Here is a 21695-nt window from a genome sequence, read left to right as displayed (position 1 = left end):
TATTATTATTATTATTAATTATTGTTAATATTACGAACTGCACGTGTGATGCCGAACTCCACAATAATTTCTTATATTCTGCCCTGGGCGTCCAATCAGGTCTCGTTGGAACCTTTCAATACTTTTGGTCTTTGTGTTGGGCCTCCCGTTTGAAAGTTTCTCACTGGGGACTGCGTTGAACTCCAATAAAAATGACGCCTTACACATTCATAAGTCGATTACCTCATCAGCAGTTACTTTTCCAGTTCATTCGCATGTTTCGTCCACTGCGCTCTGATTGCATTCTCATTCTTTCATCTCTATTTAGGCTTCGTTTGTTTCCTTATTTTGAGCATCACATTCTTGCTTCGACCGGGCATCCATTTGAACTGGCAAGAGAAGCTTGTCGTGCAGATCTTCTTCCTGAGTGCCATTCTTGCTCTTGGGTTTTCGTGGCTCTTTCACACTGTCTACTGCCATTCCGAACGTGTTGGACGGCTGTTTAACAAGTAAGTGGGGAATGTCAGCTGATCGTTCCCGTCTTTGCGACATTGTATTATCTGGTCACAAGCACCGCCTAAAGTGAAAGCTTTTCTTTCTAGGAGAAAATTTAACATTTTCATGGGGGGATCGACCAGAACTTTCCTCGTCTAAGAATAAATTTACTAAGGGCGACCATAGATGTTCTCCGGATGTGGTCTGCTAGTTGAGCTTCTCCAAAGGAGGTAACCTTATCTTATTCCACTGGTATTGCTTGTTCACTTCAACATCACTTTACATTTGGTCTCGGTGGGGTTTGTTATCTGGACAGCCTATTCATCGCGCATGTAAATCATTGACAGCTTTTCAGAAGACTACCTGATATCATGCTTATGTCCTACCCGGTAGTGAATCAGACATCAACATTGGGCATATTTTGTTGTGTTCGGGCCTCATCTGCTTAGCTACTGGGTTATCGGCAATGCCGTATACATTTCCGCTGATAAATATTAGCCTTGGTCTTCAAGTTTCCATCTCAGCCAGAGAAAACAAATTTAGACCAATCCTTCAGCTGAATTGTTTCTTTCTATCCTGGTCTAAATAGCGCATTTGAACAATGATGCTGTCGGACAGATTTCCGTTGGCATTTTCATCTTTCAAGTCTGTTCAAGAATATCGTTAACGCACCTCCGAAGTGGGATTCGAGCGTTCAAACTCATCATGGGAATGGGTGTACAATCGCATAATTGGTAAAAAAAATAGCAGGGGTTTATCGCATAGAATTAGGGTTATCTAGGATATGGTAGAATTCAGATAAATGCTAGTCCTCTCGAGTGAAAGCTCAAACTGGGAACGCGTAAACAAAGTGGAAATGGATACAATTGGTTTTTGTTTACACTTGTGTAGAAACCACTTAGGAATCTGACTGCTGATAGATAGCGAAAATTGTCACCAACCTACTACGATGGTCGATGAAGCGTGATGATCATGAAACCATGGACTTGTAGCTGTTACCTGTGGTAATCGTGTAGCAGTTGTTGTTCTTGGTAAGCTATCCACTAGAGAGTTCCTCCTGATTGGGATTCATCAAGTGGATGCAGTGATATTCTATTTCCTCATGTTCGGCTCCACTCCTTCTTAATACCAACACGAAACGACAGCTGACCTGACCTGTGCGCGCGACTTATGTCGATTCAAGTTGACTGTTCGGGTGAGTGTGCATGTTGAAACCGGAAATCGGGCGATTGAATCCTGCTCCATCCACCTAATGGGCCCCTATCATAGTGTAGTGGCTGGCATCGTGCGGAAAATCAGGAATTTCGACGCGGATTTCGTCCTCTAAGTGAAGCCAGTCTATACCGATAGCTGGTGCATCCTTATTGAGAATCAGCAGTACGCATCTCACGTAACTCCGTGGAGTCTGGAACCCGGGACTTCTTGGCTGGTCATCGGAACACTTATCCGTTCGGCCACGAGAGGCCGATCAGCACCCAGACAGGATATAGCACCGCTCATCCTTTACTCGCAGAAATCACGTCACCTCTGGCTAACTTATAGAACAACGGTAGTGTAAGAGCTTATCCAATGCTGGTCATTGGTTCGTCGTCGAACAGTCAAGTGTCCTACTGATGGCCGAGGCTGGAAATTCTCTGCGTTTTTTATATGTGTATTCCTGGATGAAAAAGCTGTATAGGCCGCTCATCTTTAATCACGGGGTCCACATCACGTGACCACATGTGTTTGTTGGCTCCTGGAGCAACGATTTTTAATGTAATGGGTTGCTTTTCCAGGACTAACCAGTTCTTTTATGTATTATGGAAATAGCCTGAGATGAAACAAACAGCTTTGGTCATCCAGTAGGACTTTCCAGGTGAGCTGCTTGTTGACTGCAATACTGACTTGAAACAATTGGACTTCCTACTGCACTTCCAGATGTGTTGCAATGACTCACCTTCAAAACAGTAAAGTCGAAATTTGTAGATAAATGAAATAGAATAAGTAAAATAATCGTTCAGCTGCCTAGCTCCTTTGCCACGAGGGCTCGGATACTGGCAGGTTGTCCAAGCGTAGACAGGGAAAGTCGAGAGGCAGAAGTCGGGTTCGAACCACGGACCTTCCGGTCAGTAAATTTGCGCTCTACCCACAGCTATCTCGCTGAATTAGCAGACAGCATGGCAGGGCAACAACTCATTCACTCTAATGAACGGACGGATAACGCTTTTAGTTTGTAGCGTAGAAAAGCCATCGAGAACGTGGAGACCAACATATTATATCATATATGATACACAAACGTTCTCAGCTATTCGGGATGGCAAGCCGAGAATCTGATTGCGCTTATCTGAGATGAGAAAAAACAGCTTGTATGCTTCTTGAAACAGGAAAAGTATTCCGTTCTCTTGCGCTTCTCAACTGCGATATTCACACCTGGTGATTGCATTCTCACGTCGGTAAAAAGAATGAGACAAATAGGTAATGTAACTGAGCGCCAATCACGGGAAGCCTGTTTGGGTTGGTAGTGATAATGATGCTGGGTGCCAGACTCATGAATTCATCATCCACAAGCTCAAACACACTGCTCCACCAGCGATAAGCTATGGTAACGGACTTCTGTATGCACTGCTAAGGGCATTTGTGTAATCCAGGAAGGATAAGAATACTTTTTTAACCTTTCCATCGAGTGTGAAAGGTACGCAACGGCGTCCGGTCGAGAGTACGGTTGTTGATATGCCAACTGGTATACATGCGGCATCTGTTATTATGCTCGGCATTGTCGCACCTTCAAACAGCTTTGAATATACATGTCTGCAGGTAATCGGTCGACATCTTAAGGTTTCTGCTTCACGCACCTGGGTCAGCTTGATTGTCCTGTAGCCATCAAATAGTTTTTCGCTGTCGCAACACTAATTAATCATAACTATAAGGGATCCGTTCAGTATAAGCAGTGGAAGTGACGCAAGGTCGGCAAACGAATTTTGCTTTGTTTCGATTCGCTGTCCTCCAATACAATCGTATTTGGTTTAAGATTTCAGTAGAACTGCTCCGCTTATGTATGTTACATGGACATTTAAAGGTGTTGACGAATCTGCCGGAATTTTTTAGATCAGTGTTTTCTCGTGCAGCAAGCACATAACTGCTTTCCACGTATGACATTTCCCGTACCCAAACAATGTATCGACATAGATCCTATTCAGCTTATGGATTTCCGCCTTTATCTGAGTCTTTTTCTGTCGGACTTGGATTTCATCTCCTTTCGCCAGAACCACTTCAGCAAGGTTGATGATTCATCGGGTTTGGTATTGCTATCTGTATAACGGCGACGGAGTCCGAAACAGAAGTTGGAAACGGTGCTAAAATTTTCAAGATCTAATGAGGGTCCCTTGTAGGAAATTTGTGGGCGTCTACTTATGAATTGTCTAGGATACTGGCTGACCCTTTTGCACTGGGCAGCCGATCTTCAAGCTCAAGGCTTCAGGAACTGCAGCAGTTAATCAGCCTTCGTGTCAGATGCTGTGAAGCAGATAGTCTACCCGACCACCTAAAATGCCCTAGTATAAGTCTATCAAACAATCAGTTAACTAGACCAAAATTTTGGTATCGCGGTGCAGAATAATGACAGGTGTGGTGCCTACGGGAGTGCGTGTTTAGCTGCGCTCGCTCTGCATCATCTAGCTGCTAGTCCGGGACACTGACACCAGCCTCTTCTCTGTTTTAGGTTGGACTATGTTGGTATAGCAGTCTTGGTGTTTGGCTCATCCATTCCTTGGCTCCACTACTCGTTCTACTGCCACGTTCCCTTCAAAGTGATTTACATGAGTGCCGTATTCATCCTCGGTTCTGTTTGTGTCGTGGTTTGTACACAAGACTACTTCCTTGCTCCGGCCTATCGAGGTGCTAGGGCAGGTGAGTTTTCTCATTATTTTTGGTACCAGAATTAAGGACCCCCCCCCTCATAAGGACCGTTTTTCCATCACCATCACTTTTTAGTTATTTTGGCTTACTACGTGTGTACTAACCATTTCCCCATGTTTATGTAGCTCCAGGGCCCTTGTTGCTTGTGAATCGTATAGGATTAGAGGGTGGTAATCAAACCGTTTTACCATCCCCATCGACTGCATATCAGTGTTCCCGTGTGGAATGATCAGTTTTAGTTCGAATTATACGTTTTCTTGTTTACATGGTGCACAGTGACCTGTCTTCCAACGTCGTTATCGGCCGTGGCAGTCAGGTGGTTCATATCCCACCTAAAGCGAATTCGCGTCCAAATACCCGTCTATAGCACCATTGTCCAACACTGCGACTTCCGCACACGCATCGGATTTAGGTCAAAAGTTAGGGAGTTTGATAGTGTTTAGTGTTTGGGTAAGGTTACAAGTAAGTGAAGTCGCGCAGCCATAGCGTCAAGCAGTCGGATTACTGTAGGCCGAAGCCTTAGCCTTAACCGAGAAGCGTCATAGAAAACTATGTTTACTGTAGTACGACTTTTACAGATAGTTCAAGCAGTTGTTATCCTCCCCTTTGTGACCCTGGATAGCCAGCAGGATCTATGTGTATCATGGTTATCTGTGTACGAGTTTCAATAATAGCAGACTAGTCGAAATCAAGCCGAGATCAACTGTCGTTCGCTAGCTACGGTTGTATGATCTACCCTAATCTTCGCATTACATTGCATTTGGACATGGTCCCCATGAGGACCTTCAGAAGGAAGAATGACCTAGGGGTAAAATAGAGGCACTTGCTTATCCTGCTTTCGTTTTGCAACATGAGGCTTATGCAAATGATTTCTTCGCGATGCGGTACGCATGGGTCCAATGAATAAGAATAGCAGTCATCTGACAGTCTGAAAAACCAGTTTTCTGTCAAAGCGTGTTCAGTGATCCTATGGTTATTGCGTTCCGTCAAGTTTTCTGTGTCATTAAAAAGCAAGGTGAAGGTCACTGAGGCAAGTGAACCTAAAGAATCAGTTGGAATTGTGTGAACTCGTTTGAAAATCAATGAAACACCGTCAGGGTGAAATGGTTTACCAAAACCTGAAGGAACGATGGTTCAGATAAGGAAATACCGCTCTGTTGTTGTAAAAGTCGCTCGCCTCACTTTTCACTCGATTTCTACTGTACTAGTTCAAATGCGTTCGCGTACGATGATTACATTCGGCGGTGGAACTAAGGTATTGCCACCATAAATTGACAAAATACCCCTCAGAAAAGCGCTTTTCGTAAAGGAGCTATGTTTATTCGTACGGTGTTTGGCGAGAGAAGAATGTAATTGTGATAAATGCATAAAAACCGTACTATATTCGATTTATTGTAGCAGAATAGCTAAGTGGACCATTATTGTTGACATGAACACAAAAATACCGGCACTCGAATGCTGGGTTCGTGAGGAAATTTGTTCCCTTACATGAACCATCTAGTTAATGTGCATTCCCGGAGGATGGTTTCTATATAGAACGTGATTGGATTAACAATTAAGACAGAAAACTCCTCACTACGTTGTTTGGCTTCCTCATTGTGACGCAGCAACAGCCAGTTAGTCTCTCCACAGCTTGCTGATGGACTTTGCCCCATTTGCATATGAAGAAGCAATTTATTGCCAATTGAAATTTAGTCTTGCAAGTGAATCCAGTCCGTACTGAAAAATGGGGCATCATCGGCACTGCGTATCTCACAAAACTCAAGCGAGTTGGGAACTTGCCACCTTGAGCACCTAGCCGTCCGGCCACGAGCGGCTAATCAGCAGTGATTAGTTCGCACTTAGACAGGATTGTTTCAATCGTTATCGTCAGTCCAACAAAGCGGAATTCGATTCAGCTTCACTAGTAATACAGCTGATCATATCATATCATATCTTTATATAGCTCACACATCCGTAAACTTGAAGCAGTTCGGTTCTGTGTACTTGTGTATTGAATATACTTACGGTATATAGGGACGTGAAAGTTGATCAGTCCTCTATGGAACGAAGTTGACTTGAAGGGATAGCAATATTCAGCCGTTTAATGGTTCATGTTCACCCCACTTCCGCTTGAATATTCCTCCTCCTTTCCTGATGAGTCCGAACCGAAGGACGGAAGCACTGGACTCATGTTTCACTCTTAGTGTTGCTCATCAACAATGTGTATCCGTGGCCACACCGGGTTGGAATTCCGTGGTGAGTGCTTGCTGGATGCATCTGAATTCTCCCGTCTGAACAGGTGAACGTGTCCACGCAACTATCCATAACTAATCTTTCATGATTATAAAACAATGCTTGTTCAAGTGTTTTAACTAAATAAAACGCAAAACGAATGTATTTTGAGAACCTCAGTCCATATGCCGTGTATATTCGTGATACTCCGTTCAACGCTTTTTCAAGCACGTTCATAAACTCTTTGGTTGTGTATCCCCATGCATTTTTTCGTCAATTTCCATTGCAATCCGCTCCGTTGTTTTGACATTGTGCTAGATTCGACAAACGGATATGGAGCTCACAGTTACAGTGTACACTTCGGTTCACATATAGTCGTTCTCATGTAGAAGTCAGCAGTTTGTTCACCTTCAAGAGACGCTGACTGGTGCTTCTTACCATAACTAAAGGAACCTCATACCTCAGTTCAGGCACCTTGGAATAGTTGTCGACTACAACTAAAAAAAAAAGCGTTCAGCCGTAGCACCCTTCCGGTGCCTAGCTGCCATGCCACCCGAAGGAAGCACGAGGGCTGGGATACTGCCAGGTTGCCCAAGCCTAGACAGGGCGACTACATCTAACTAAACCTTTCCTTGGGTCACTCCAATAAACATCCTTGTCGGTTGTAGTAACATTGGACCGCTGATTACGAAAGCTCCTTGCATCCAATTGTGTCCTCTACGTGGTCCTGCATCCAAAGTTTAACAATGTAGAGTCAGGTGATTTGTTTCTTTTGTCTTTTGATTGACAAGTAATTTACAATAGCTTGTTATTCTGTGGCCTGTTGTCTCCGACCTGTTAACACCCTCTTGTCTTCTGATCTCATTCACGCTGATTCGAGCATTTATTCAACTGAAGAAATTTGTGAATACCTGAAATTGAGTTCCGAACCCGCGTTGGTTCCCTTCAAACGCTTGAAGACATATTGATACCCACAAAATCTAGTAATTAAAATATTACAACAAGCGTATTAGGAAAGGTTGTCTAGGAAAGGTTTTCAGGAAGCGGTTTTTCGGACAAATTTGTCCTAGCAGTATGGATGCCTTTACAGATGCTGCTTCATCATTTCATGGGTAAAATTTATGCATAGTGGTGGTCCACCACGTAGCATCGTGTAATACCAAAATGAAACCTAACTTCGTCTGTTTTGGCTGTCCTCTACGTACCATTGGACCGGTTTCACAGAGTATTACAGGCATCCATACACAGCAACCGATAGCTAGGCAATCCACTGTTCAGTTGAGGGGTTCGGGAAGCTACCAGATATATTTGCACAACTAGGTTTTCAGCCACATCAGTGACAGTGGATTCTTGGACACGATTCCGGAGTGGGGACTGCTCTGATCACGTCTGGATGTGGGTGACGAAAACCCGACCATCAGAGGTGGCATCATTGGGTACGCTGCTCAACTTTAGAAATGGTAGGATATAGTTTAAAGACTTTGTCTCTTGCTGATTGCTCTCGAGGTTGTTCAAGTAACTATCTCGTAATCACCATTCCTCGGAGACCTCGTATGAATATTGCACGCGTGCGTAGGCCAGCTTTAGAAAATTCTAGTGAAGATGGGTCGGATGTTAACTTCTGAACTGGAATTTTGGTCCTGCACCGTAGTACACTTCTTTCCTTTGGAATTTAACAATCCGGTGCTGAAAAGCAATGATATTTTATCCTGGCGTTTGATCAGATGATTATTGATCAGTTCGCCGAGCTTGGCAGTTTGCCTGCAAACGTTTCATCTCCACTCGAGGTGACATTGTCAATGCTCAGTTGATTGCGTACTTCCTCCCTGTCTGCGTTTATATGGTTTTCGAATATGTAATATCCTCCCATGTGACTGGCTAACTGGTTTATACCCTCCTTATAATCTCGTTGGCCTGTTCGAGATTTGTCAGTTCGCCAGCTTGGCAGTTTGCCTGCAAACGTTTCATCTCCACTCGAGGTGACATTGTCAGTGCTCAGTTGATTGCGTACTTCCTCCCTGTCTGCGTTTATATGGTTTTCGAATATGTAATATCCTCCCATGTGACTGGCTAACTGGTTTATACCCTCCTTATAATCTCGTTGGCCTGTTCGAGATTTGTTGTAACCCGCATGTCTCGTATTCCATCGATCTGTTGACCAGTCCCTTTGGGATTTTTAAGGTGTGCTCTCCAGTTGGTCGTTCTTGGTTCGCACTGCCTTGTGGTCTTTGTTCCTCGAGTTTGGTTGTCCGCTCTGGCAATTTTCATTTTCGGTACTTTCTTTTCTTCGGTCTGATTGATCCTTTTTTATTTCATATCCTAGTCTCATTTTCCTGGATTTCATTGGCCTGTTACACTTCCCCGTTTGATGTAGTTTATTCTTTCTTGTGTTGGACAATTTGGTTACGTTCTAGTGCTTAGCTTACTGCTTCCCTTTGAGTTGTTCTCCATCCTTTTTCGATTTATTGGTCCGATACTAGTCCACGGAAGTAGATGAACCCCTCAGATTTTGTCGGTTTGCCTGCTTCTTTTATACACGCCCCTTGCTTTCTGTGGCTCTTTCGCTCACTGTGTTCGATAGACTGATTTGATTTCAGTTTGTTTTGCGGATGGCTTTCGGTGGAGTTTGACGTTTCCGTGAATTCGCGTCTTTTCTTAATTTTTCCTTTTGCCTATTCATCAACGTTTTTCCATGCAAATTTGTGTTCATCTTGATTTCCGTACACGGGGACGAGTTCATTGTGAATTTAGTTGACCGCAACTGTTCGTATACGACCGAATTTAACTGTCTCTACCTCATGGACGTAGCGAATGTTCTTCCTTATCCCCGAACTGTAGTTCTTTGTCTGTCACTCGGTGGAATATCCTTAAGCTTGTGCAATGCAGAGGTCGGGACAATGCAACTATCACCGAAGGTTACTGAGAACACTAGGTAGTTGAGAACTGGGATTTTAAAGCCACAGGGATAGGAACATGTAGAAAGAGTTTGGTTGTTGTGACTGCCGTAAGCCAGTGACTGAGCAAAAATACTACGTATCATTCAAACAACAAGATTGTATTCATGGGAGGTCCTCTAACTGCCTTTTTGGTTTGCGCATCCATAATGCGCAAATCGTGTTAGGTTCTTTAGCGTCAGCTCTAGTATTTGCTTCAAATTATTGGGATCATAATCTAAGATTTAGCTGTCGTTGACGTATTTTTTGCCCGTTCTAGCTGTTTTCATAGGTCTCGGGTTGTCAGCCGTGGTCCCCTGCACCCACTATCTGTTGATGGAAGGTTTCTGGGAAGCTGTGAGCTATTCTGCTTTCGGCTGGCTCGTTCTCATGGCTGTACTTTATATCTCCGGAGCGGTGATTTATGCAGCTCGTATTCCAGAGAGGCTATACCCTGGGAAATTTGATATATGGGCAAGTTTTTGTATTTCATTTCTTTCATGTGCTTATGTTACCGAGAATGCTAACTTTTTAGGCATGCGTTCTATTATGGCAGATTCCTAAAGCTGCTTTCTTGACGAAACAGCACTCATAATTTGGCTTAAAACACTCCGACAGTCCACAACCGTCTTCGCCCTCCTTAGGACTCATCAGGCTGGTGCAGTTCTTGAGTTCCCGTCAACCTTATCTATTTTACGTGAACTTACTTGATCCTGAAGCTTGTCCGTTCGTATCCAAATGAACGCACCATGAATTTTTCTCAACCATGATCAGTTAGTACGAGGCCAGTCAAACGGTTTTGCCTGTGGAATGCACTGCATAAGCTCCCGTACATACAGTCGAGCCAAACAAGGCTATCCGCTGATCATATATACAGGAAACTATTCAGTAGCCTTCAACTGTGTTTGTCCCTAAATAACAATATGGTGCAACTCGTGTTCACCTTCTGCAATATTCACCAGGAAGCACCACTGTTATCCGATAGCAAACTTTTAGCCTAATTGATGAAATGAGTAACTTCATTCACGTTATTTTTTGTTAACTTCCCGTCTTTTCGAAGCGAATTAGTCAGAATCTTCATTCATAGTTAAATTTATCTCAGTACAGCGGATGTCGTGAACTAATCTGGTAACCGCTATTCTAATGTCCACATCCGTCATTGGGTTGAATAGTTCCAGTACTGGCTTCTACGATATAAGCTTCACTCAATTCTCCAGAAGCAGCATGCCGTAAATTTGGGCCGTAGAAAACGTTCGGCTGTAGCACCCTTCCGATGCCTAACTGCCATGCCACCCGAAGGGCACTAGGGCTGGGATACTGCCAGACAGGGGAAGTCGAGAGGCGGAGGTCGGGTTCGAACCACGGACCTTCCGGTCAGTAAATTCGCGCTCTAACCACTTGGACCATCTCGCCTCCAAAATCTGGGCCGTATAATGAACTTACCCTCCATCAAGAATATGCCTAGAATCTCTCACTTGTATCCTCTCTCTACCGAACTTTGATTTAGTCGATAACTGGCAAATGAGTGGCACAGTAGTAACATTTGAAAGCAAACATTCCAGTTCCGTATTGTTCATTGCGTTAAGAGTTTACGGATAGCTTACTTCAATAGTAACGAGTGTTTTTGTCGTTTTGGTTTTAAGGCCATAGTTCAAATAAGTCAAACAAATATCGAGCAGCTTGAAATCCGTCTAAGCGTGTACCTTATAACGTCCAGATTCGCATTATGGACCCTCACATGTTGCTTGTATTCTCAGTTCTGATTGTACCGTGGCACACGGATTCAGTTCACGACTTTTTATGACTTCGATCGCGTCTACCAGTTCGAGACATGTGTGACGTTACTTCGAATCTCAAAGCCTTAGACTGTCACAGTACAGGTTCCTTTGCTAAATGTTTATGAGACAAGAACTCTGCGGACAGCCGAGGTAGACCGTCTTTCAAGTCCTTGATAACCGTTGTGCTATGACTGTTAGCTATGTGGGCTGTTACCACTGAATCCGCCCAGGGACAATTAGAAAACGATTGTTCGGTTAAATTGAATAATGTACCTAGCACCATAAGCTGTGGTAGGTTGGTTAGATATTGTTTGCCGATTTATTGTCTGCTGAAGAGAGCTTGTTGCTGTACCTGGTTTAGAGTGATGTGAGAGAAGAAGGGTTACCAACCCCTAAACCGACAGAAAGGTATGAAAGCGATTCACGTGATCCTCCGTGTGTTTGGCCGGAGACTGCAAGGCATGGCTGCTGGGGATGTCAGTGGTCCTATAACCATTCCATCCAAATTGTCCGAATGAGTGCTTGAAATGATATGTAGCAAGAAGTTGATCCTAGGAATCCTATAGGAATCTATTGAGGAATGCTCCGTGTTGATTATCCTGGACAGCAATGTTTCTTCAAGGAGCTTGTGAGATTTTCGTTTCGTTTCAACCTGGTCTTCGATAAAGTGTACTTCCTTTCAATAAGGGATCCCTCAAGGGCATACACTTCCACCCCTATTGGCTACGGCACAATGTCTGTCCCCTCAAGGGGGGCTATGTTTACTCTCTCCTCATTGTGCTTTGTTTTGTTGAGACAGACATGTGATCCTGTGCAAGACATCGGGATCATCAGATCATAGCAGCTGAAATACTGTCGAGCTGAGTAACGCCGATGGCACCTTCTCCCTCTTTGGCGTTGAAACCGATACGCGAGTGTTGTTAAGTAAAATGGCCACCCTCCTTTGTAGCGTCCCTGGCACCTACAAATGGGAAATAATGTGGCTAAAGACGTTAGGACTCACGACGCACCCACCGCATCCAAGAGGAAGCAGCGAATCATGTGGTGCATATTGAAAATCCAGCTAAACTGTATTATTTTTATGTGTGCGTTTTAGGTGAACCAGTGAAGGATTTCAAATGCTCCCAATCGCCTCGGATAGTGGTACCATTGACATGGTTTATGGTTCACTATTGTGACAGAGAAGTGTGTTCAAACACCATGAAGACATGAAACATGAGCTCCTCCGTTGCTTGAGGGTCTGTCGCGCTTGCACGCGTTTGGTCACTTGTGTCGCAAAGCTTGCATTAGTAGCAAGCATAGTAACACATCGGAACTCAAGAGTTTAGTCATATCGTGGAAACGGTTCACCTGTGACTCCCCAGTGAACAAAGGAAATGATTGTACTTTCTTTTAACCTCACATCGCCTGCACTGGAATCTTTCGCTGTTTCACAGTCTATCATGAATTCTGTCTTTCATCTGTTTTACCACCCACTGCTAATCGGCCTGCACCCCTGTATCAATAGGTTCAATTTAGTGAGTGAGTAGATATTTTCTTCTGGTCCACGCTTGAACCCATCGCAGTCCGCCGAACGATTTCCTTGTCATCGCTTTCACATAGAAAACCTTTCGGCAGTCATGAGTGACAGCTCTTCAGAGCCTCACTCAAGCCTGCACATCTTGGTCTAGGAGACAGTTACTATGAACTAAATTAGCAACTGAATATTGGGTCCATGGTTGAAAACCCGGGCATCAATAGCAAGTTTAGTTACAAGCCAAGACTCTTCCACGTCCTCCATTTTGAGCTCCAGGCACCTTCTGTATCTTTTCACTTGCTTGCTGACTATCAGTTAAAGGTAGGTTACATTCCTTACCGCAGCTTAGAGGTGGTTATCACATGTTCATTTAGCCGGCAGACTATCTCTTAGTCAACTTTGTGTGTGTGCGCGCGCACACACATTCCGACCTGAAACACTGGTTGTCTGACTGCATACTTTCCCCATCACATTACTTCGCCTTACTTGATCAGTTCTCTCCATCCATCCATCTATCCTTTCCCTCGCTCCGTATATTTCCTTCTTTTTCGCACCGACAGACTTTTCGAAACTTCAGCCCTGTCAGCAATCAAATTTTGTGTACACACTTGTGCATATGCAACTCAGTCAAGTTGGTACACGGCGGCACATTCCTAGAATTAGCCTCCTTTATTCTTTCAATAACCCCACAAGGTTTTCTTAGACACATAGACATCCATTCATACAACACTTACTGCTGTACACCTTTTTGTATCGTTCAAATATTAGAGGTAAGTAGGTGCGGCCGACCCCGGTGCACTTGATAGTATGGTGTGATGATCCGATCCTACACCAATTCGTGGCTGGTTGGTCGCCAACGCAGGTCTCCGTTTGCGATCACAAACATGCGCAATGGCTGTTGATGCCAGTCTATGGTTTCTAGTATTTGGCCAGTTCGGTGTGTGCACTTCACCTGCCTAGATGTATCTTACTTGACATACTTTCACAACATTCTCTAACTAGTTGAACTGACTTGTTTGACTAAGGTATTTCGATGAAGTAATGAAGTGATACTGACACTGATGGCACTGATATCCTCCTTGTTGTACGATGCATCCAAGTGCGATCTGCAGCAAGTTTATCAATGTGGCATGCGCCTCGCACCTTCAAAGTGAAAAGTGGGACTTCCTCTCTGAATATACTCCTTGCAATTCATGAAGAATCACTGGGGGTTGTGGTCGTATTGGCTTGTATTAGCTCTGATGAATCCAGTGTAAGAATCCCAAAAGCCTGATCACGCATGTTAATTTTCGTCACTTGTGACGTCAAAAAGATATATCATTGGGCGTCAACGGTCGCATGTGCTAGGCCACAGTAAGGACTGTACTGTTTTATGGTTGCGCGACGTGGTCTCTACGGACGGATGATTCGAAGCATCTTCGGGTTTTCCACCACCGATACATCGGAATCGTTTCTGGTTTCTAATGGCGTCAACGGATTCGTAACTAGGTGTGTAGAAAACGAGTATTTGGTTGTACAGCGAGTGCTTAAATCGCAGAAAACATGCAGAACGATCAACTGTGGTGGCTCTACTAGGTGCTGCTCACGTCGAAGCGAGACTACTGTTGTTTTCTGTGCCTCCCTCAGAATAGCGCAAACTGCGAAGTGAACAGGCGGAAGAGTGTGAAGGAGACTACGAAGAGTTTGGGTGTTTTTGGTGCAGTACGCCCTCTAGGATTGGGTCGCAGTGACCCTTGCGTTTGGCTGGAGACGTTGCAAGAAATGGCGGCTAATCGATGTCAGTGGCGTTCTTGCTGTCTGTTTCTTTCCAGATTGTCTCTTTGAGCGTTTGGAGGTTTAGGCACCTCAGAGTGTTTGGCTCAGGCGAGCATTAGGTACCCTCCCTCACCCACTTTTTCTCTTCTTTCTCTCTAAGGTTTTAAATATAAATAAATGAACTCTATGGTTGTATGGCAACGAGGCATCAGTGTCAACACTGATGATGATTTTTTAATTGCCGTGTTATGGTGAAATTTACGCCAGACCTACTTTTATTTCGAATTGTAAAGCACGTCTGCTTTCCAGGACATGCACATTGTGCATACGGGATGCTTGAGAGGTAATCTCCTGTAAATCTATCGTGATCGGAGTCCTATTTTCAGTAATCTCACTCTGGGCCCTTCCCCCGTGGACTTCAATCTGCTCTCGTTCAATTAGCAGTAGCTGCCGCTACCCCTGAGCGTACTAGTGCGATCGCTCTCCCTGTTTCTTATCTACATGCTTGGGACAGGACCATTTTGGTTCCTTCCGAGTCGAACCCACTATAATCACTGATAAGATGCTCGAATTTTTCGATTGAATGCCAAAGGCGGCTCTAATTCAAACGGCCAATCTCAAGGTAACTTTGCAACTAACATCCGGTAGGCTTCTCTAGTTCCAGTTAAAAGTGTGTGCAGTAATGATAGAATATGATATGAATGCCCCGTCTGTGGGTCTTTTGATCAGTCACAAGGCTAGTCTCAGAGAAACAAAGCCTTTTACTCCTGCAAGCCAATAAAAGTCTTCTTACAAGGGTAGTTCCGAAGTGTCTTCGCCCCAATTTATGAAATACACACTGTACAAAACGTGAAACATGACACTTGGAGGCACTTTGCAACAAAGCAAAAACTCTTCAATAGTTGGATGTGTTATCAATTTTCCGTGTCTATCAGAAAGTACCCGGAAGACTTAGGGACGCTACATCAACTACAATCCCACGAGGTTACCATTCTTGTATGGGTGGAGAACCTCACTTTCCCGTGGCCGTTTTTTACCGGCGAACGGTCATCGACCACGCTTATTCGTAAACTATTCGTTCCTGTTGTTTGCGATCTGTGCAATGTGTTATTTAATGGTGAACTGCTGGGCCGGACGACCGAGTTAATAGTAAGCATGCTTCCAGATTTAGACTGGCGTTGTTTTTATTTGTCATTTCTGTGTTCCCTGGGTACATTTGACATGCGGGTTCTTGTCTCCGAACTGATATTGACTGACTTTTTTCCCTCTGTATGTAGTTCTTGCTGTCCCCCTGAGCTTAGGAAATGGTCATATTAGGATATCCGTAACTCAATGAATCAGAAAGTTTGCAATCCTTGATTTGTGTGGGAACGAACAAATTACTCGTATTTCCAACCCTACAGGTACCATGTAACTCAGGGAGAAATATGCCTTCTCCTTGGATGGTAAAAAGCGTTCAGGTAGGAATTAGTGACTCATCAATACTGGACGTATTAATGTAAGTGCCTATCAGCGACTCATATCCATACTGTGATCGATGAGACGGATGAAATCACACACTTTGTGAACAATGGGATAGAAGGAAAGTAAATTCTTAAACCTAAGTACAGAGACTTGAAACTGGTTCCTGCGTGCCTGTTTTAGAAGTTTGACCATTTTTAGGGCAGTCCTGGCGGAAGTAGTGAAGCCAATATTGGGTTGGAGTGAACCGATAACCGAGCCAGTGGTGAGTGACTGACCGGCTTGAACCTTGATTTATCATTCCACTACTTTTCTTTGGTGTCTCCATGCGCATAATTCTAACTCAGGTCATTAGAAGAGTCCACTACGTGCTGTTTCAAGAGCGTGTAACATCTCTACTTAGGACCCCGCTGAGCATCACGGATTCCAGCAGAAAAAAAACCAAACATTCGAGTGGCTTCAGTGGGAAAGTTAATGCTGCTCCATTCTTGTAGTCAGCGGTCTTTCCAGCGTTAAAGAGGTTCTACTTTGTGAATTGGACAGATTAATCACACTGACATCTTTTAAGTACTTGGACGCATACCGATCGATTCTCCCTAGCGCGTTTTAGATTTAGAGGTTTGGTTGTATATACTCAATTTTAGGTTCGATGCTTATGAGAGTTCCGGTCTGGCACAACGGAGGAAATCAAAATCAATTCCAAACTTTGTTTTATGACGTTTGGCAGCAAGTAGCTCAACTTTACGAATCACAAGTCACTCTATACTCTTTCATTCCCTTTGCTTGCAGTTTCAAAGTCACCAAATTTTCCACGTCTTTGTCGTGTTGGCGGCGTTGGTTCATCTGAACGGGATCATGCAAATCGCCGAATATCGTTTGTCAAAAGGCACTTGTGACTAAATCGCCTCGCAGTCGTTATCAGAAGCGGACGCTTTGTTCTTACTGCGTTTTTTGGTATCCTTTTATTTTGCATTCATCCATGGGTCAAAGTACTAGACGCATTCTCATCCATTTTCTTCGCAAAATAACATAGAAAAGCATCACTTCCTGCAGAATCCCACATTTCTGCAGCAAGGAATTTTCGGGAATCTTTCGGGTCCATCGTTTTGTCAGGCCAATTTTTGCCATTTGTTTATATCGATTGAATGATCTTGACTGCATCCATCCTTCTATTTAAGATTCAATCCCAAGCGCACCGTCTCTACTGGCACTTGCTTTCTGTGATCCGGTCATTCTTGTCCCCCATCTAGTGGCATCCGAAGATGAGGACTTGTGTCTTCTTCTTGGAAGCATTCTTTCATTCGACTCTTCATCTTCCCGAGCCACCTTGTATATGTATGTGAAAGTTAGTTACATACGCTTCAATGTTTCATGGACCGTGCTTTCCCAAGTCTTTATTTTATCTGTATTCTAAAATGTGGTCATAGTGGATAGAGAATTATCGATTTTTGCTGCGAATAGATCACATCATTCTGCAGTCAAGACTGGCTTGTTGAACTCACAGCCGATTCAGCTTTACTGAGTTGGATAGATGCTTGCAAGTTGGCAGAACACGGTGCGCTGGAAATTACTGGTTCAAGACCATACAAAGGAAGCGAAGGGCAAAGATATTAATGATAATAATGGCAGTTCATAGTCAATAGTGGTATAGTATAACGACGCTCTGGAAACCTAACCCGGGTTCTACCGCGTTGTTCGGTTCAGTATCCCCGTACCTAGATAAGCGCTGATTTAAGGATAACCAGATGACTTTGATCTCAATTTTTTTTAGAAAGTCCGTCCAGTCTGTGACGGCAAACAATGTACGAGCGTTTCACCCTCCTTAGGAATATACTTATCAGTACTCACCGCGCACATGGCTGGTAGTCGAGGCATAGATTGTGAACCTACTGGTGATGTACCCCACAATCACTGTCTCAAGTGCCACTAGTCCGTTGCAAGATGCTGATGTTGACGGATTTCCTTGAGAATTCCCAGGTTATCGCCTAGACAGTCTGCGTGATGGACAGGGTTTGAGTTTTCATTGTTGGATCTCCGATCTGAAAACTAGTGTGGAGCGTAACCCAAGAAGTTTCGTTCAGAGAACCGCTCATTATCATATATCGCTCTGTAGAGTTTATAATCAGCGTCTCATAAATCATATGATGGTAGAGTTTTTGGTACTGTCAAATGTTTTTTTGTTATAGGAACTCTTTATAAACGTAAATCCACCCCTCAGTCGGAGTCACGGATTTTTTTCGTTGCATTTACCTCCCGGGGAAATAGACCTCTCGCGATCGAAGAAGGGCCACCTTGATCCAAAATGGATGGTTTACTCCCCAACAGGGGACTTCCCCATTCCATGACTGACACCCCAAGAGGCTGGCACACTTACATTCACAGGTCATCCTTTTTTGACAAGACTTCTTTAGACGTGCGTGCGCAACTTCTCAAAACCGACTTATGGTAATACGACTAAAGGATAATTCGAAGAAACATACAATCGCCGAACTTTTCTGGAGGTCCTGATGGTCAGCATTGCCTTGCCTGCCACAAAAAAGTACGCCCTTATAACGAACCTTTGATGTTTAGTTATCCTTATTTAAGCTGAGCTAGATGACAAAGATAGACATAGCTAAATATTAAACTGGTTAATTATGTTGCGCCATAGTGTAAATGACAGATGTTGGAATACTGGACACCTGTTATGTTCATTTCAGACAAAATGAAAGTCTATTCCAACCTAACGGAGATTGATTCATAACCACATTACACAAAGCGTGCGATTGGATCAACCTTTCACGGCCAGGAAAATGTTTCCTCAGAGGGAATGGGGTAGGGTCGACGTAAAAATGTGAGGGCTATATATTCTTCAAACAAGGTTGAGAGAAACTTCGATAAATGGCTACCGTTTTCACTCTTCTCTAGACTCATCGCGTGGTTGTGGCTTCCATAATTCCTTATTTCCCAATTGAGCACTCGTTTGAGTAAATTAACGGCAGATCCAACTGAATATCATCCAAATCCATCGTTTACAGTAACCTTCAGTTTAACGTGCTACAGAAACGCCGCTTCATGTTCCAGTTAGAATGGCATCCAAGATATCGAAGCGCTGTAGTCCGCTCCTACAAAGAACATTCACTAAGAATGGTCCAAATTACCTGCAGTATAACGGACAGCACCTCATAAGAACGATCCTCGTCATCCACTGACACGGGCGTCGTGGAAATTGTTAGTATTATTCCGTCGCCGCCACTTTGAACGTCAACTGTTATCGCATCAGTGACTCTCGTTCTGATCCAAACTTGTTCGCCAGCTCATTATATATATCATCACCCCGCTGTGAGCGTTCTATTTAGCGGGAAACAACTTTATTTCTGACTGCCAAAGACTGCTTTAGGGGCAAGTAATTACACTGTGATGGGTGATGATACCGCTGCCTGTGGTGTAACGTCGTCAAGCGATATGCTGTTCCTTTTGATACCTGATGTTTTCTTTGAGGGAATTAAGAATTTGCAGAACTCACAAACGACCAGCAACGCCTAGTCTCGTCTGAAAGATGTCTCTCTGGGGAGTGAAAATTGTAGTGTTTGTGAACCTCCTACAAAAATCCTGTTTTGGAACCCTCAGTGCTACTATTCCAGCATCTTGATGTAAAAATACACAAATTGTAGTGCAAGGATTCCACATCGTCGTGCTTGCTGGGATAGTGTTTTACTTCACGAAGGAATTCAGCACTTTACTTTAGGAGGTGGTCGCATGAATCCGAAATGAATTGGACTACTTTTGGTTGCGGTTAGTTTCTCCTGATTAGGCTGTTTTATGCTAGGATTACCTGTAACTAGCTGTCAGTTTTGTGAATCAAGATACTGATTTGAGTTTTCGTGTACACATCTTCAGTCGAAGCGTTATATGCATTGTCGCACACGCTGCTGCATGCATGCTTCTTCGCCTTCTGCAATGGACTTTTGCATTGTAATCCTCAGCTTAGTGCAAACAAACCTCAATAGTTTGTTTTTGACCGTGCAGCCACGTAAACACTTATTTGCAGCAACCTGTTTTATTCTATACGGCTGTCCTATCCGTATCCGGTTTGCTCGAGGTTTCCTTGACGGGAGCTTTATGCAGGTTTCGCTCCAGTGGGCCCTCGAGAGAGGCCAATTCCTGTTTAGCCCGCTTCAACCCGGTCCCGTGAGATTGGTTTGGAATCAATAACCTTTGAGACTTTTCTGGAAAACTTGTCTCGGATCAGGAAAAATGCTGTGGGGCCTTGGGTATTTTGGCGACATTTGTGTATATTCATCTGATGGTTAGTACAAACGGGATATTCAGTTCAGTTTCTCGTTAACACTAAGTAAAATGACAAGTGAGTGTATAAATCCAGTTATCCTTTTCAGCACAAGCTGAATCAGTCTGCTGGAATGATCAGCAGTGCCTTAAACTTGGTGCAGCTTGATACGATCGTTTCAATGAATTCTCTAGGTGGATCGGTAAATACACACTGAGGAACTTGAATCGTATGTGGTGCATTGAGCAAGGCACCCGGGTGAGTTGTTTGCTTGCTTCTGACGTTATGGTTAGGCTTTTTACACCAATGCTCAGATTTTCTTTAAGTTGGGTATATCAGTATCTCGAGGCTCTAGCTTTGGACCCTTCAACTTTATGCCATCTCTTCGCCCTACCAAGTCATCGATTTGCACGGTGTACAGCTTTTGGAGATGTTCATCCATTCACGAACCTGGGAAGTCTGTTTAGGTTCCGATTTGCGCGTCCACCTAGCTGGACATTGGGGTTTGTGGTTTATGTAAAGCTAACTTGTTCCTGCAATGTCACCTTCCAAGCTCTCTGAATGGCGTGCATCACTATCACCAGGCATGCTCGGAACTAGTGCGCCTCGTCTATCTACGGTTCAATCGACGGGTGGCATCAGGCCATGTGGAGGACCATCACATGGGTAATTGGTGGAGCCGAACGTATAAACTTTCGTCAATAGAAACACTAATGTTTTATTTAGCTTTGGTGTACATTTGCACAGCTGGGTAGGCTGTGCAGCGCTGCGGTTAATTTACGCTGATGTGGCTGTTTAGTCAGTCCAGTTCAGTCTATCACTACTGAACCGTGTACCAAAGTATATCAGTTCCGGTCACCGGAAAATTGGGGATTCAAATAGATTGGGTATTGAGGACCATGATACAATCAGTTGAAGTCTGTCGTACAAACAAGAAATTAGGCAGCTACGCATTATAAGATTTGACGCGTGATTGAGATATGTTTTACACTGAGACGAGAGTGTTCCGTATTCGCCTGTGACCTGTAAATACCAAAACCCAGTCTTTCCTTATATCTCAGTTTCGTCTTCAGACATTTTGCAGTAGCGTCAGCAACCGGTTCTCCGGTTATCACACCTAAGATATCCAAAGAAATAAGACACAGAAAGCCATTTTAGAATACACTGATGAATTGTTGTGCAACGACTAGTTCGGGAAACCCACATGATAACCCTGAGAGATGCTAGCGTCAAATTGTAACTCTTGAGACAGAATAAGATCCTATCGCCTTGTCAAACTGACCGAGCGGTAGCTCAGAATCCACAGAACCAGAGCTCATTTCTCAACTCATAGGATCGAAGCACATGTTTATTCTCCGATATTTCATCATAAGTCAATTCTTCATCACCGAGCCAGTAAAACA

General features: G+C 43.8%; 1 protein-coding gene across 1 annotated transcript in view; it reads left to right on the top strand.

Annotated features, from left to right (window-relative positions):
• Positions 1-21413, top strand: part of T265_04181 (hypothetical protein) — a gene marked incomplete at both ends in the record, with an annotated part of 36659 nt that extends 15246 nt beyond the window's left edge. The window contains 7 exons of the mRNA XM_009168863.1: positions 308-488; positions 4172-4359; positions 9796-9932; positions 16815-16899; positions 17204-17370; positions 20402-20494; positions 21366-21413. Coding sequence (XP_009167127.1) covers positions 308-488; positions 4172-4359; positions 9796-9932; positions 16815-16899; positions 17204-17370; positions 20402-20494; positions 21366-21413 — 899 coding nt within the window. The remainder of the gene's footprint in view (positions 1-307; positions 489-4171; positions 4360-9795; positions 9933-16814; positions 16900-17203; positions 17371-20401; positions 20495-21365) is intronic.
• Positions 21414-21695: the final 282 nt, after the last annotated feature.

Source organism: Opisthorchis viverrini (assembly GCF_000715545.1).
Source record: "Opisthorchis viverrini unplaced genomic scaffold opera_v5_66, whole genome shotgun sequence".
Classification (NCBI taxonomy): Eukaryota; Metazoa; Platyhelminthes; class Trematoda; order Opisthorchiida; family Opisthorchiidae; genus Opisthorchis; species Opisthorchis viverrini.
Note: the sequence above shows the minus strand (reverse complement) of the source record. Positions and strands in the feature narration are given on the sequence as shown.